The sequence below is a fragment of the Oncorhynchus clarkii genome, chromosome 21, assembly GCF_045791955.1.
Source record: "Oncorhynchus clarkii lewisi isolate Uvic-CL-2024 chromosome 21, UVic_Ocla_1.0, whole genome shotgun sequence".
Lineage (NCBI taxonomy): Eukaryota > Metazoa > Chordata > Actinopteri > Salmoniformes > Salmonidae > Oncorhynchus > Oncorhynchus clarkii.
In genome coordinates this window covers 18,024,621-18,038,517 of record NC_092167.1, presented here as the reverse complement: position 1 = coordinate 18,038,517, position 13,897 = coordinate 18,024,621, and the positions used below count along the sequence as shown (strand labels likewise).

The 13,897-nt window shown below is 43.7% G+C and overlaps 1 protein-coding gene across 1 annotated transcript in view; it reads right to left on the bottom strand.

Moving 5' to 3' along the window:
* The window catches only part of LOC139379347 (cGMP-inhibited 3',5'-cyclic phosphodiesterase 3A-like), a 75,171-nt gene that overhangs the window by 19,012 nt on the left and 42,262 nt on the right, over nt 1–13,897 (bottom strand). Inside the window, exon 2 of the mRNA XM_071122155.1 lies at nt 4,655–4,912. Coding sequence (XP_070978256.1) covers nt 4,655–4,912 — 258 coding nt within the window. The remainder of the gene's footprint in view (nt 1–4,654; nt 4,913–13,897) is intronic.

The window sequence follows — 13,897 nt, the reverse complement described above, 5'->3', positions numbered from 1 at the left end:
CTTCTGACCCACTGGGAATGTGATGAAAGAAATAAAAGATGAAAAAAAATCCTTCTCTCCTATTATTCTGACATTTTCGCATTCTTATAATAAAGTGGTGATCCAAACTGACCTAAAACAGGGAATTTTTATTTGGAATAAATATCAGGAATTGTGAAAAACTGTACAGTTGAAGTCGTAAGTTTACATACACCTTAGCCAAATACATTTAAACTCAGGTTTAAACCAGTTCTTCACGGTTGGGATGGTGTTCTTTGGCTTGTAGTAAGCCTCCCCTTTTCCCTCCAAACATAACAATGGTCACTGGAATTGTGATACAGTGAATTATAAGTGATATAATCTGTCTGTCAACAATTGTTGGAAAAAATAATTTGTGTCGTGCACAAAGTAGATGTCCTAACTGACTTGTCAAAACTATAGTTTGTTAACAAGAAATTTGTGGAGTGGTTGAAAAACGAGTTTTAATGACTCCAACCTACGGGTATGTAAACCTCTGACTTCAACTGTATGTATGTATGTGTGTGTGTGTGTGTGTGCCTCCCAGCATATTAATCCATCTGAAACACACACACCCTGTGCCTCCCGGGACAGCCTTGTCACCCTACTCTTTCTAAAGCCTCTCTCTCAGGACCATGGATTAGTATTTCCATTGGTTGTAACATGAGTACAGTCATTGTCGTCCGTATGACATTTATATGACCTGATGGTGAGATGGACACAGTGTGATTGGCTCACAGACTCAGAGGCTTGGAGCGGGATTTAAAGGGTTGCAGAGGTCCAGATGTCTGATGCTATCGAGGTGAGCCATGTCTCTTCCAGTTACTCACAAAGACAGTCTGTGTCACAGCCAAGGGGGAGGGGTCAAGTCTCGTCCTATCAGGGTCAGGCCCACTTCCTCATATCAGCCCTGGTTTGTGTCTAATGGGCTCTAAACATTACCTCATTGAATCTATTCTGAAATCTATCTGGGTCTAAAAGCATGGCAATACTACTTTGCTATGCATAAGGTTCTAGTAAATTAAACTATATTGAACAAAAATATAAACGCACAGTACAACAGTTTCAACTATTTTACTGAGGTACAGTTCATATTTGGAAATCAGTCAATTGAAATCAATTCATTAGGCCATAATCTATGGATGTCACATAAGTGGGCAGAGGCACAGCCATGGGTGGGCCTGGGAGGGCAAAGGCCCATCCCCTTGGAAGCCAGGTCCACCCACTAGGGAGCCAGGCCCAGCCAATCAGAATGACTTTTTCCCCACAAAAGGGCATTATTACAGACAGAACTACTCCTGAGTTTCATCAGCTGTATGAGTGGCTGGTCTCAGATGACCCCGCAGGTGAATCCGGATGTAGAGGTCCTGGGCTGGCATGGCATGGTCAGTTGGAGGTACTGCCAAATTCTCTAAAACAATGTTGGAAGCGGCTTATGGTAGAGAAATTAACATTACACTCTCTGGCAACAGCTCTGGTGGACATTCCTGTAGTCAGCATGCCAATTGCATACTCCCTCAAAACTTGAGACATCTGTGGCATTGTGTTGTGAGACAAAACTGCACATTTTAGAGTGGCCTTTTATTGTCCCCAGCACAAAGTGCAACCAACACATTATATGTTGCGTTTATATTTCTGTTCAGTATATTTAATACAATTCATCCATTTCAGGTGACATTTTCCATATTATGCCATTGAGATATACGCCTGGGATGCTGTTTTTCACTACAGTCTAATACAACACATTGGTTTGGCTGCATTTGTCAGAGGAAAAGGTTTTGGGGAGAATTCAAGCTTAAATAACTTCTCTAATCTAACACCATTATCATCAGAGGTACACACTGCATTTAGCAAGTCTCTCTCTGTCTCAGGCCCTTAGACTGAGTTAACAACACACACCCCCCCCCCCCCCCCCCCCCCTCCCCCTCTAGCAGACCGAGCTTCACGACGTCGAGACGGCTTTTATACAAGAAACAGAGATGGAACTGCACAACCAGACATCCCCAAAAACAAACCAGTTTTCTGATCAGAGGGGAGAAGTAAGGAAGTAAAGGGGCAGTGTACTGGGTAGCAGATGTAAGGGCCTCACCTCCTCACTACGACCTTCTCTAAATTGTGTTTTGATTACTTTAAACCATCAGAGAGAGTAAGAGAGAGAGGGGGGGGGGAAGACGGACACTTAAGTTGGACGGACACTGTTTTATTCAGATAGACTGTGTTGACACAGCTGTGGAGAAACCCAGATAAAACAGCAGCAGCTCAGGAACCAGATGCTCTCAGTGGTGTTTGTCTGTACTCAGAAACAGACAGAATGTCACCTTTAATTCACAGAGTGAGTGGAGACCAGAAATGTGGTCAACAGTCTAGCTAGGAGAGTAGAGCGCTACAGTATCAGATACAGTAGATGGTGAGATGAGACAGAGGGGTTAAGGGGTAGTGGGGTCTAGACTGCTAAACATAGGTGTGGGTAGCAGTTACAGGGAGTAGGGTAAGGGTTTGGGGACCGATACACGTGATATAACGAGCTATTTGTCTGTAAAGACCTGGCTGTTATGATATAATGACCCCAGAGATGTAATTTAATGGGTACACAGTAGAGGTCGAGCGATTAATCGGCATGAGCGATTAATTAGGGCCGATTTCAAGTTTTCACAACAATCGATAATCGGCCTTTTTGGACACCGATTATGGCCGATTACACTGCAATCGGCGAGGAAACGGCGTGGCAGGCTGACCATCTGTTACGCGAGTGCAGCGTCAAAGGGACCTTGTGGCTGCAAGTAGTCAAGTTAAGTTGCTAGCTAGCATTAAACTTATTTCATAAAAAAATCTATCAATCTTCACATAATCACTAGTTAACTACACATGGTTGATGATATTACTAGGTTAACTAGCTTGTCCTGTGTTGCATATAACCAATGCGGTGCCTGTTAATTTATCATCAAATCACAGCCTACTTCAACTTCGCCAAATGGGTGATGATTTAACAAAAGCGCACTTGCGAAAAAAGTACCATCGTTGCACAAATGTACCTAACCATAAACATCAATTCCTTTCTTAGAATCAATACACAGAAGTATTTTTTTGTATTTTAAATCTGCATATTTAGTTAAAAGACATTCATGTTAGCAGGCATTATTAACTAGGGAAATTGTGTCATTTCTCTTGCGTTCAATGCAAGCAGAGTCCCGGTATATGCAACAGTTTGGACCGCCTAATTTGCCAGGATTTTACATAATTCTGACATAACATTGAAGGTTGTGCAATATAACAGAAATATTTAGACTTAGGGTTGCCACCCGTTTGATAAAATACGGTTCCGTATTTCACTGAAAGAATAAACATTTTGCTTTTTCGAAATGCTAGTTTCCGGATTTGACCATATTAATGACCAAAGGCTTGTATTTCTGTGTTTATTATGTTATTATTAAGTCTATGATTTGATGTTTGATAGAGCAGTCTGGACAGCGATGTTTATGACTTCAAGCCTATCAACTCCTGAGATTAGGCTGGCAACACTAAAGTACCTATAAGAACTTCCAATAGTCAAAAGTATATGAAATACAAATGGTATAGAGTGAAATATTCGACTCGTCATAATTCCTGTAATAACTACAACCTAAAACTTCTTAACTGGGAATAATGAAGACTCATGTTAAAAGGAACCACCAGCTTTCATATGTTCTCATGTTCTGAGCAAGGAACTTAAACATTTATTTAACTTGGCACATACTGCACTTTTACTTTCTTCTCCAACACTGTGTTTTTGCATTATTTAAACCAAATTGAACATGTTTCATTATTTATTTGAGACTAAATATATTTTATTTATGTATTATATTAAGTTAAAATAAAAGTGTTCATTGTTCATTCAGTATTGTTGTAATTGTCAGTATTACAAATATATGCATAAATATCGGCCGAGTAATCGGTATCAGCTTTTTTTGGTCCTCCAATAACCGGTATCGGTATCGGCGTTGAAAACTACTAATCGGTCCACCTCTAATACACAGCATACACTGTGCATTATAACGATGTTCATAGTTGACTAGCCACAATGACTAGTGCAATGCTTGGATGTCTATGAGCCATGCCACGAGCCCAATGTTTTTCCCTGACCTGAAAACAACGAAAAACTGGGCCCTAGCTACAGCCTACATAACTCTAACTACATCAGTGGAATCTATAAAGAGTTCAATGAGGCTGTTTAAGCTTCTCTGGGTATCCTGCATAGCATCACACACGCTTTATTTAGTCTCACCTCTGCACTAAGTGCCTGCATGCATTTTGAAGTGCTGGCCTTGTAAAACATTAAAAGCTTTCTGTGGGAATGTCTGTCAATGCTCACTACATGATAGGGTCTGTCCAGCATGGGGAGGTGAAATGGGGATGTATGTGTGTGGACGAGGTTGAGAGGACTGTGTGTGTGTGTGTGTGTGTGTGTGTGTGTGTGTGTGTGTGTGTGTGAGAGAGAGAGAGAGAGAAGTGCTAACTAACAGACAATATTAACATTCAAGGCGTTCTCATTGAAAATGTAGTTAATTAAAATCGGCAGAATAAAAAATGTACAGATTTTTCATGCACGCACAAAACCTGTGTATGTATGTGTGTATGCGTACATACGTACACATGTCTATAAAAGTACAGTAGCCTTTACCTTTGGGATGGCCAGTTTCTCTCTCTCTGGCCAGTCCTCGGAGTCGGAGCAGGTGTGTGTGTCGCTGAGTGCCTGCAGAGGGTTGATTCGAGGCCGGTGCAGCGGCTGCAAACTGATCTGGGTACTGAGCAGGTTACTGACAGCCCGCAGGGAACTGCAGGTGTTGGGGGGCAGAGAGGGGTCTGCCAGCAGGTCTGAGATCAATCCATGGGCTTCCCCCATCACCGCTATGTCCACCACCACACCGGTACCCGACGACTTGAGGAAGAGAGAAGGAGAGAGGGAGAGAGGGGGGTGGTGGGGGTGGAGAGAGAGAGGGGGGGAAGGAGAAGGGACAAGAAGCAAGGGAGTGTAGAGGAGAGAAAGATGGTGAAAGAGAGTCAGTTGGCGCATCTCCTGTTCAGGAAAGCTGACGCGGTGCAAAGGTGACGCTATCACTATGCTAGGCAGACGTCACCGCATGCTGACGCACACCGATTCTGCCTCTGCCCTGATACGTACTGTACCTGTGTGTGGGGGGAGGGGGGGATTGCAGAGGAGGAGAGACAGAGAGGGCCAACAATGAGTTTAAGAGAGAGGGGGGGGGGGGGGGGGTATGAAAGGGAGTAAGGGGAGAAGGAGGGGACATGATATCCTCCTTTAACTAATTGAATCTCTAAGAGTGTCAGAGAAAACACAACCAGTGGGTAAGGAGGAAGGCTGTCTCAATCTTTGTGATTCATCCTGCCATTCCTTGGAATCCACATTCATCCCATACATATCCCAGGACAGTGTGTGTGTGCGCGTGCGTCTGTGTCACTCCAGCTCCCATTGAAAACTGGGTATTGGCAAGGTCATGATAGAATAGACAGGCTAGTGGTTGCTGTGGCAACAGACTAGCTTCTGTGGGTCACACACACACTAAGCTGTTTGTGACAGGGGCCTCTATGTTTTGGCAGCCAGATGCATCCACTCTGATATCTGACATTAAAGCAGACAGGAAGCCATGTCGGGGAGACAGTTTCACAGCAGGACACTGCTCTTCAATGGGATGTCTTTGCGTCTGCAACACGTTATCCATTTTGGAGTCCGTGGAGGTTGGATCTTGCCAGTGTAAAGCCGGAACTAAAAAAGACAGCTATAGCTCAATACAAAACTACTGCTCAACACACAGAGACACATATAAAGAAAAGGCATAGAACGTTCAGACCAAAAGCCAGGCTACCACACTAGTGCTAGCACTAGTAAAAATAATATTTAGATACTGTAGATCTCGTATTAAGATGATGGAAGAGCAGCTGACATTGTTTAGTCTCTAAGCATGGAAGCAGCTAATCTTATCCAAGACAACTCTTAACTCCATACGAATCCATACAGCTGTGTGTTCTGAGACACACACACACACACGCACGCACACACTCTTCTCTTTTGTTAAAATACATTTTACTATTACTTAAGGGGCTTTCACACCAAATTGGATTGATGTGTTTTAAACTTTAAAAAAATATATATCTTAGTTTGGTTCGTTTGGACTGGTGTGAGCACTATCCACACTCTATCCAGCGCACTAAACAGCGCACCGTGGTTCACTCCAAAAGGGTTGTCTCGGTCCCGATTCAATTCGTACGGCGGTGCGGTTCACTGTAGTTGAGAACGCAGTCTGGACCAAACACGGGATAAGAACCAAAGTTCCGCGTTATTATTGGTTGTTTGACTGCGAGCATTTGATGAAATACACACATCGTAATTTGAGATCTCTGAAACATTCTCCTAATGGCAGGGCATTTGTGAGCGCAGATTCTTACTGCAGATATTGAGAACTACATAATGAAAATGTATGTTTAGTAGAAACAAGTATGATACATACTCAAATGTACTACTATGATCATGACTAGGATTTGACTTCAAAGTAAATACTAAAAAGATCAGCGATGTGCTGGATGTAACAAATCCAACCACAGTTTATTGGTCACATACACAGACTAGCAGATTGCAGTAGGTGCAGCGAAACGCTCGGTGTTTCTAGCTCCTACAGTGTAGTAATACAACATCAACCCAATACCACTATGCAAATCATCCAGAAAGTCCAAAACAAGAAAAAAAGTTTGATCTCCTATACAGTAAACATGTATCCAAAGTATAGATAGCATGCTTTAATAAAATTGCATTGGCTAATGCAGTACTGTAATATATACCATTTACGTAGCAGACAGTTTTACCCAAATTGACAACAGTCCACACATTTTGGTATGTGACGCCATTGGGAATCGAACAAACAATTATGGTGTTGTTAGTGAATGAACTGAGCCACGTACAGGACCACTACCTGCCATCCCCATGAGTCTACCACCCTCCTTATTTAACTAGGCAAAACAGTTAAGAACAAATTCTTAGTTACAATGATGGCCTATCAAGGAACAATGGGTTAACTGCCTTGTTCAGGGGCAGAACGCTCTAACCACTAGGCTACCTGCCGCCCCATGAATGAGGAATGGAATGATATCAATTCAGACCTACAGTATGTCAGGCTTGGATTCGCCATGCCAAAAGGTTTTTCCCCAGGTGCATAAACAATGAGGATATTTACTGTGATTTCGATGAGAACCTATGGCCAAATGCTCAAGACGACTTGATGCCAACTAACGCCTGCTAAATATAAATATCAATATAAATATAAAATATTTCATTTGATAACATTGCGACATATATGTCTTCAATGATCACACATGGGATATACATTTTGGAAATGTGATGTTCAGTCAATAATGGGGAGTGCTAGTGTATTGCCTAATGTGAAAACAGTGTAATGTACTTTCATTTACAGTACTGTAACATACTACATTCAAAGGGTCATTTTTTTGCTATTGGATGAACTGGTTGTTAAAACAACTACATTGAGAATATATCATTATGCTGTGTTTTGGTGAGGAATCCTATGTGCTCGTTTATATTTCACAGAAAACACATTTTGAATCGATGCTGGTGTGACGAAAGATGTCGACAAACAAAATGAACGCACAATGAAAGGGTTTGAATGTAAGACGGGCTGCGTTACAAGTGCTACCATTTTGGCGTTTAGAACAATAACCACATATAGTACCAAAGCGATTGAAGAAACGATGATTGCCACGACATAGCACGGCCTCCCGTGTCTTTCCACGTTGAAAACAAAACAACTCTAGTCAACGTAGCACTGTATTGTTCTTAAGGGGATAATACACTCCAGCTAGTAGTGATCACAGTAGTTAACAAATAAATAAAACACATGTATTTAACAGCGCAAACCCTTCCCTAACCCAGACTGCACTGGGCCAATTGTGCACCCCCTATGAGGCTCATGATCACAGCCCGGTTGTGATACAGCCCGGGATCGAACCAGGGTCGGTAGCAACGCCTCTAGCACTGACATGCAGTGCCTTAGATGGCTGCGCCACTCAGGAGCCCCTTGGAGTAAGAGAGTGGTGGAGTCACTGGAGACTGGACTAAACTAACACATCATAACAGTACACTGTTAAGAGTCCTGATCATTGCTGTCTGGAACATCTCCCGCTTTGTGACCATGCTTCTGTTGCTGTGTGTGTGTGTGTGTGTGTGTGTGTGTGTGTGTGTGTGTGTGTGTGTGTGTGTGTGTGTCTGTTTACGTGTGTGTGACTGCTCTAACTCCTACAGAGGTGATAATTGTATAAATAACCTAGGGAGTGATGGGAGAGGATGAGAGCCGCCTGGATAGCAGTGACCATCTCAATCACACAGGGACAGTAGAGGGAGTCACAAAAACACAACATGACAACTCCACAGCAACCTGTGCACCGCCCAATGAGTGTTGAGACATTCAGTGGAAGAATGGAAGAGCTGGTGTCTTATGTCGAAACCCCCTGTATCCGTCACTTGTGCAATCTGAGGGACCACACAGCAACATCTCATTCTAGAACCGAGGGTTGTGGAACTCTGTTCTATATATCACAAATAAGACAAGAGGGACAGATGGTGTTTTTTCTTGTTTCAGACGTTAGACAAAACCTTACAATAAATCCATGTTGAGTTTCCGATCAAAAATCAATGGAGCAGAGACCCACATACCACTGTGTGTGTGCTCCTCTCTGTGCGTGCCTGAGACCACCCGACAGCAGTCCCCAGGGCGGATCAATGTGTTGACCTGGTAACCAATGCAGCACATGCAGGTCATCCAAGCCATGTCAGAGCAGACCCATAATGGGCACCTCCTGTCATGTCAACATGCCGCTCTCGCTGCAACAAGATCTCATAGTTTCCCTTCGAAATTCAACGTATTATGATGTCTATTATTGAAGCATTAATTCCACATGGTTATAGGGTTAACACAGAAACAACTCAAAGGGTAACAGTTTAGGCCGGGGGTATTTAACTCTTACCCTACGAGGTCCAGAGCCTGCTGGTTTTCTGTTCTACCTGATAATTAATTGCACACACCTGGTGTCCCAGGTGGGTCTAAATCAGTCCCTGATTAGAGGGGAACAATAAATAAAAAAAATTGAGGTCCAGAGTTGAGTTTGAGGTGTTTAGGCATTCATTCCGGTTGGTTAAGGTTAGGGATATGGTTTGGGGAAGACTTAAAAGAAATCATTAAAAACAACGTGCTATTACCAGGAACACACGCACATGCACACAAACACAGTGGTATGTGGGTATCAGCTCTCTGCTCCATTGATTCGGGCTCCCGAGTGGTGCAGCGGTCTAAGGCACTTGCATCTCAGTGCTTGAGGAATCACTACAGACACCCTGGTTTGAATCCAGGCTGTATCACAACCGGCCGTGATTGGGAGTCGCATTGGGCGGTGCACAATTGACCCAGCGTCATCTGGGTTTGGCCGGTGTAGGCTGCCATTTTAAATAAGAATTTGTCCTTAACTGACTTGCCTAGTTAAATAAAGGTCAAAAAATGTTAAGTATACTCACGTCTTGCTAGAACATTGTGAACTGCAGTGGCACAGCAAGCTCCAGCATCATAAGTTTGCACCCAGTGCTGGGCAATCGCTTTTAATCTTTTTTGTGAGTGTGGAGGAAGGCATATATCGACGTTTTCAAATGTCCGAAATGGAAGTTTATTTCTAGTGATCAGGCTGCTCTCCAATCTTCCTGCCCCCCTACAGCTCTTTTCCTTTAAAAAAAATAGTATTTACTATCTTGTCTCATCGCTACAACTCGAAAGTCATGCGTCCTCCGATACACAACCCAACCAAGCCGCACTGCTTCTTAACACAGCGCGCATCCAACCCTGGAGCCAGCCGCACCAATGTGTCGGAGGAAACACCGTGCACCTGGCGACCTTGCACTGCGCCCGGCCCGCCACAGGAGTCGCTGGTAGGATATCCCTACCGGCAAAACCCTCCCTAACCCGGACGACGCTAGGCCAATTGTGCGTCGCCCCACGGACCTCCCAGTCGCGGCCGGCTGCGACAGAACCCAGAGTCTCTGGGGGCACAGCTAGCGCTGCGATGCAGTGCCCTGGACCACTGTGCCACCTGGGAGGCCCGTTTCCTTTTACTTCTCTTTCTTTTCAGTCCCGTTCCTCTCCTCTCTGTTTCCGGTCTGTACCCGTACCGGCAGACGTGTTAAGTGTTAGGGGGAAACGGTTTAGTTTAGGAAAGGCACGTCCACAGCAATAGGCTAAACTCTTGGATGTCGATGAAGGCAGCCCCCTTCACACCTCTCTGATTCAGAGGGGTTGGGTTGAATGCGGAGGACACATTTCAGTTGAATGCATTCAGCTGTACAACTGACTAGGTTATCCCCCTTTCATTTACTGTACAGAGCAAAGCTGGAATTACTGTAAGCAACATCATTAGAATCCGCTGTAAGCACCAAGAATCTCCACAGACCTGGGCAATAACAGACACAAAAACACGGACACACACACACACACACACACTCACCTAACAGCCTTGGTAAATTACACAGTGCTCAGGGAAAGCGTCACAACATTGGTATTTGGTATTTCCTTCCCTGAATTACTGCAAAAACACAAACTGTAGAGTTTCTTTCTGACCACTGATTCCTCTGGAACTTTTTTCACATCTTTGCAACTGAGAGGAGAGATTTTTTATCATTCATATTTCATAGTGGAGCCATTTCAACCAAGGAATCTGGGAAAGTACATAGCCACAATAAACTGTGCTTCATAGGGTAAATCTCAATTGTCTAAAGTGGTATCCTTTCCATATCTACTTTCCTTCCTACAGATGTTGAATTTTAATGTTACCTATATTGTCACAGCAAAATAAATCCCGCAACAACCGGATTTTAACGTGTAGTCTTTAAATGTTGCTTGATTGGTGGATAGGCTATGCCAAAAGTATGATACATGAAAAGTGCAATACTGTTAATATAACCGTTGTCACGATCGTCGTAATGAGCGGACCAAGGCGCAGCGTGAGTATAGTTCCACATATTTTTAATCTCCGTGAAACAAACAAAACAATAAAGACACAACATGATGTCATGATGTGCACACAGGCAACTAAACACAAACAATATCCCACAAAACAAAGGTGAGGAAATGGCTACCTAAATAAGATTCCCCAATCAGAGGCAACGATAAACAGCTGCCTCTAATTGGGAACCATATTAGCACCAACATAGAAATAGACATACTAGAACACCCCCTAGTCACGCCCTGACCTACTACACCATAGAGAATCAAGGGCTCTCTATGGTCAGGGCGTGACAACCGTGTCTTAGTGTGGGTTTTCATAGAATTGATGTAAATCACAAATTGTATGACTTTGTCTACGTGTGTCTGTGTGTTTCATCACAGGCTTCAGGGTTAGATGTGGCCAAACATAAGAGAGCTGACAGTGACTCTATATTGAGTGATTTATTTTGAGCGTGAGCGAGAGGAGAGAGGGTAAGTGGACGGGAGACCTTGCAATTCCTTTGTGTGGGAGGCTTCCGCTGGCTCCATCTCTCTCCCCTCTCATGTCTCTGTCGGCCTCCAATAATACTCCCTCCTAGTGCTCGGTAAACAGAGCAGCATCATAAACAACCGACCGCAGCAGAGCACAGGACGGACATTTCCCACATTCTCAGGTCAAACTGCTGTGTGATCAGATGAGTTACCAGATAAATAAATACACAGACACACATGAACATGCATGGACACAGCCAGGGGAGTACACACACACACACACACACACACACACACACACACACACACACACTCTTTCTCGCTCTCTTTAGCAGTGGCACACACACAGATTCAAAAACTGCACTTTGGAGATGTTTTATAGCAGTTACAGAGAGTTGAAACAGGGATAGACACCAGTGTCCCACTCCCGTACAGAAACTCTTATGTAATCAGTACAAATGATTCATCATGACCATCTTGTTTACTTAAACACCTCGTATTAACTCCTCAAACACTGGAACCCTGATGACTGACTCACCAAACAGATCTAACAGCAATGCAGAAAGAGAGAGCTAATAGATTCCTCAAAGTAGCCTGATGCTCTGATACAGATAGATGTGGAACAGCTAGGGTATGGGCCCCAATTGGCACCCTATTCCCACTGTAGTGCACTACTTTCGACTAGAGCCCTATAGGCCCTGGTCAAAAGTAGTGCACTACATAGGGAATAGGGTACCATTTGAGACGCAGCCTCTCTCTATTGCTGTGCGAAATCAGCTCAACCTGAACAAAACCCATTAGAGTTCTCTTCACTCAGGTCTTTACGACATCCTGTGGTTGTGACATTCAACCATTACCTGGCAGTAATGGACTCTGTGTGGCTGGCTCATGTCCCTGGGAGAGAGAATGGGGGGGGGGGGGGGGAGAAAGATACTGTAGATAACAAGGTAGAGAGTGTGGGCCTGTGTGTATCTTCTTTACGTGAGTACCTGTGTATTTAGGCCAAGCAAGTGATAGTGGGAGCCGTTGTAGCGGAGACAGAGGTCAGGGAGTGGAGAAGTATTGATCTTGATGGGTTTAAAGACCGATCGCAAACAGACCAAGAACACAGAGAGGAGTCATTGAATGTGCGCGCACACACACACGCGCACACACACACACACACACACACACACACACACACACACACACACACACACACACACACACACACACACACACACACACACAGGAGAGACCCAAGGGAACAGGGTGTCAATATCTGTCATTGATGGAACAGCTTTAGGGTTGTAGAAGTAGTACTGTAAACCCAGGCCCTTATTTCACAGTAACTACATGACCTATGTGATCCTGCATACAGGTTTAAAACTGCATATAGAGGGGGTAAAAGCTATGCAAACTAGAGGAATCCATTTTCCAGTACACTATGGAGCAGCGTTTGTTCTTTCCATCGAAATTGGACGTGTTCTCTCTCTTTTTCTTCTCATCCCTTCTCCTCCTCAGACACTGAAAGGCACATGAGACCAGTTCAGGCGTAAGCACGGCTGTGTGTAATGTGTGAGTGTGTGCGGTTGTGTGTGTACATGCATGTATGTGTCTATGTGCACGCGTGCGTGCCTGTATGTGTGTGTGTACAGATGGTGAGCTGAGTCCACAGGCAGAACTGAGTTAGCCAGGTGGAAAGTGAACAGCCCAACAGTTACAGACTGGCTGACATCCACTGCAGCACTCCACTATTGCTACTGTCAACAATACACTAATACGGTATTACCCCAGTACTCTACACTATTGCTACAATCAACATTACTCTAATACAGTATTACTACAGTCAACAATACTATAATACAGCATTACTACATTAATCTACCCTATTACTACAGTTAACAATACTCTAATACAGTATTACCACAGCACTCAAGTCTACACTACAACTACAGTAAATATTACTCTAATACAGTATTACTACAGTCAACAATACTCTAAAACAGTATGATCACAGTACTCTACACCAGGGTTTTCCAACCCTGCTCCTGGAGAGCTACCCTCCTGTAGGTTTTCAATCCAACCCCAGTTGTAACTAACCCAATGCAGTTTATCAACCAGCAAAAACCTACAGGATGGTAAAAAACACTCACCGTCACAGTAATGCTACGGCACAACACTCACACATTCCGATAGCTACAGAACAATCTGAAGAAATGTGTCAAATAGAAGAGCAATGATAAAGCTTTGTAGTAAAGTCATCCTCCAACGAAGGGTGGTTTAGCCTACTTTCAGAGGGAATAGCATTTTATGGCTGCCGTTTTACAGGCTCCTTGCCAATTGTGTTATTTTGTGTGGGTTTTTTCCCCCTTATTGTTTGTAACTTATTATGTACATAA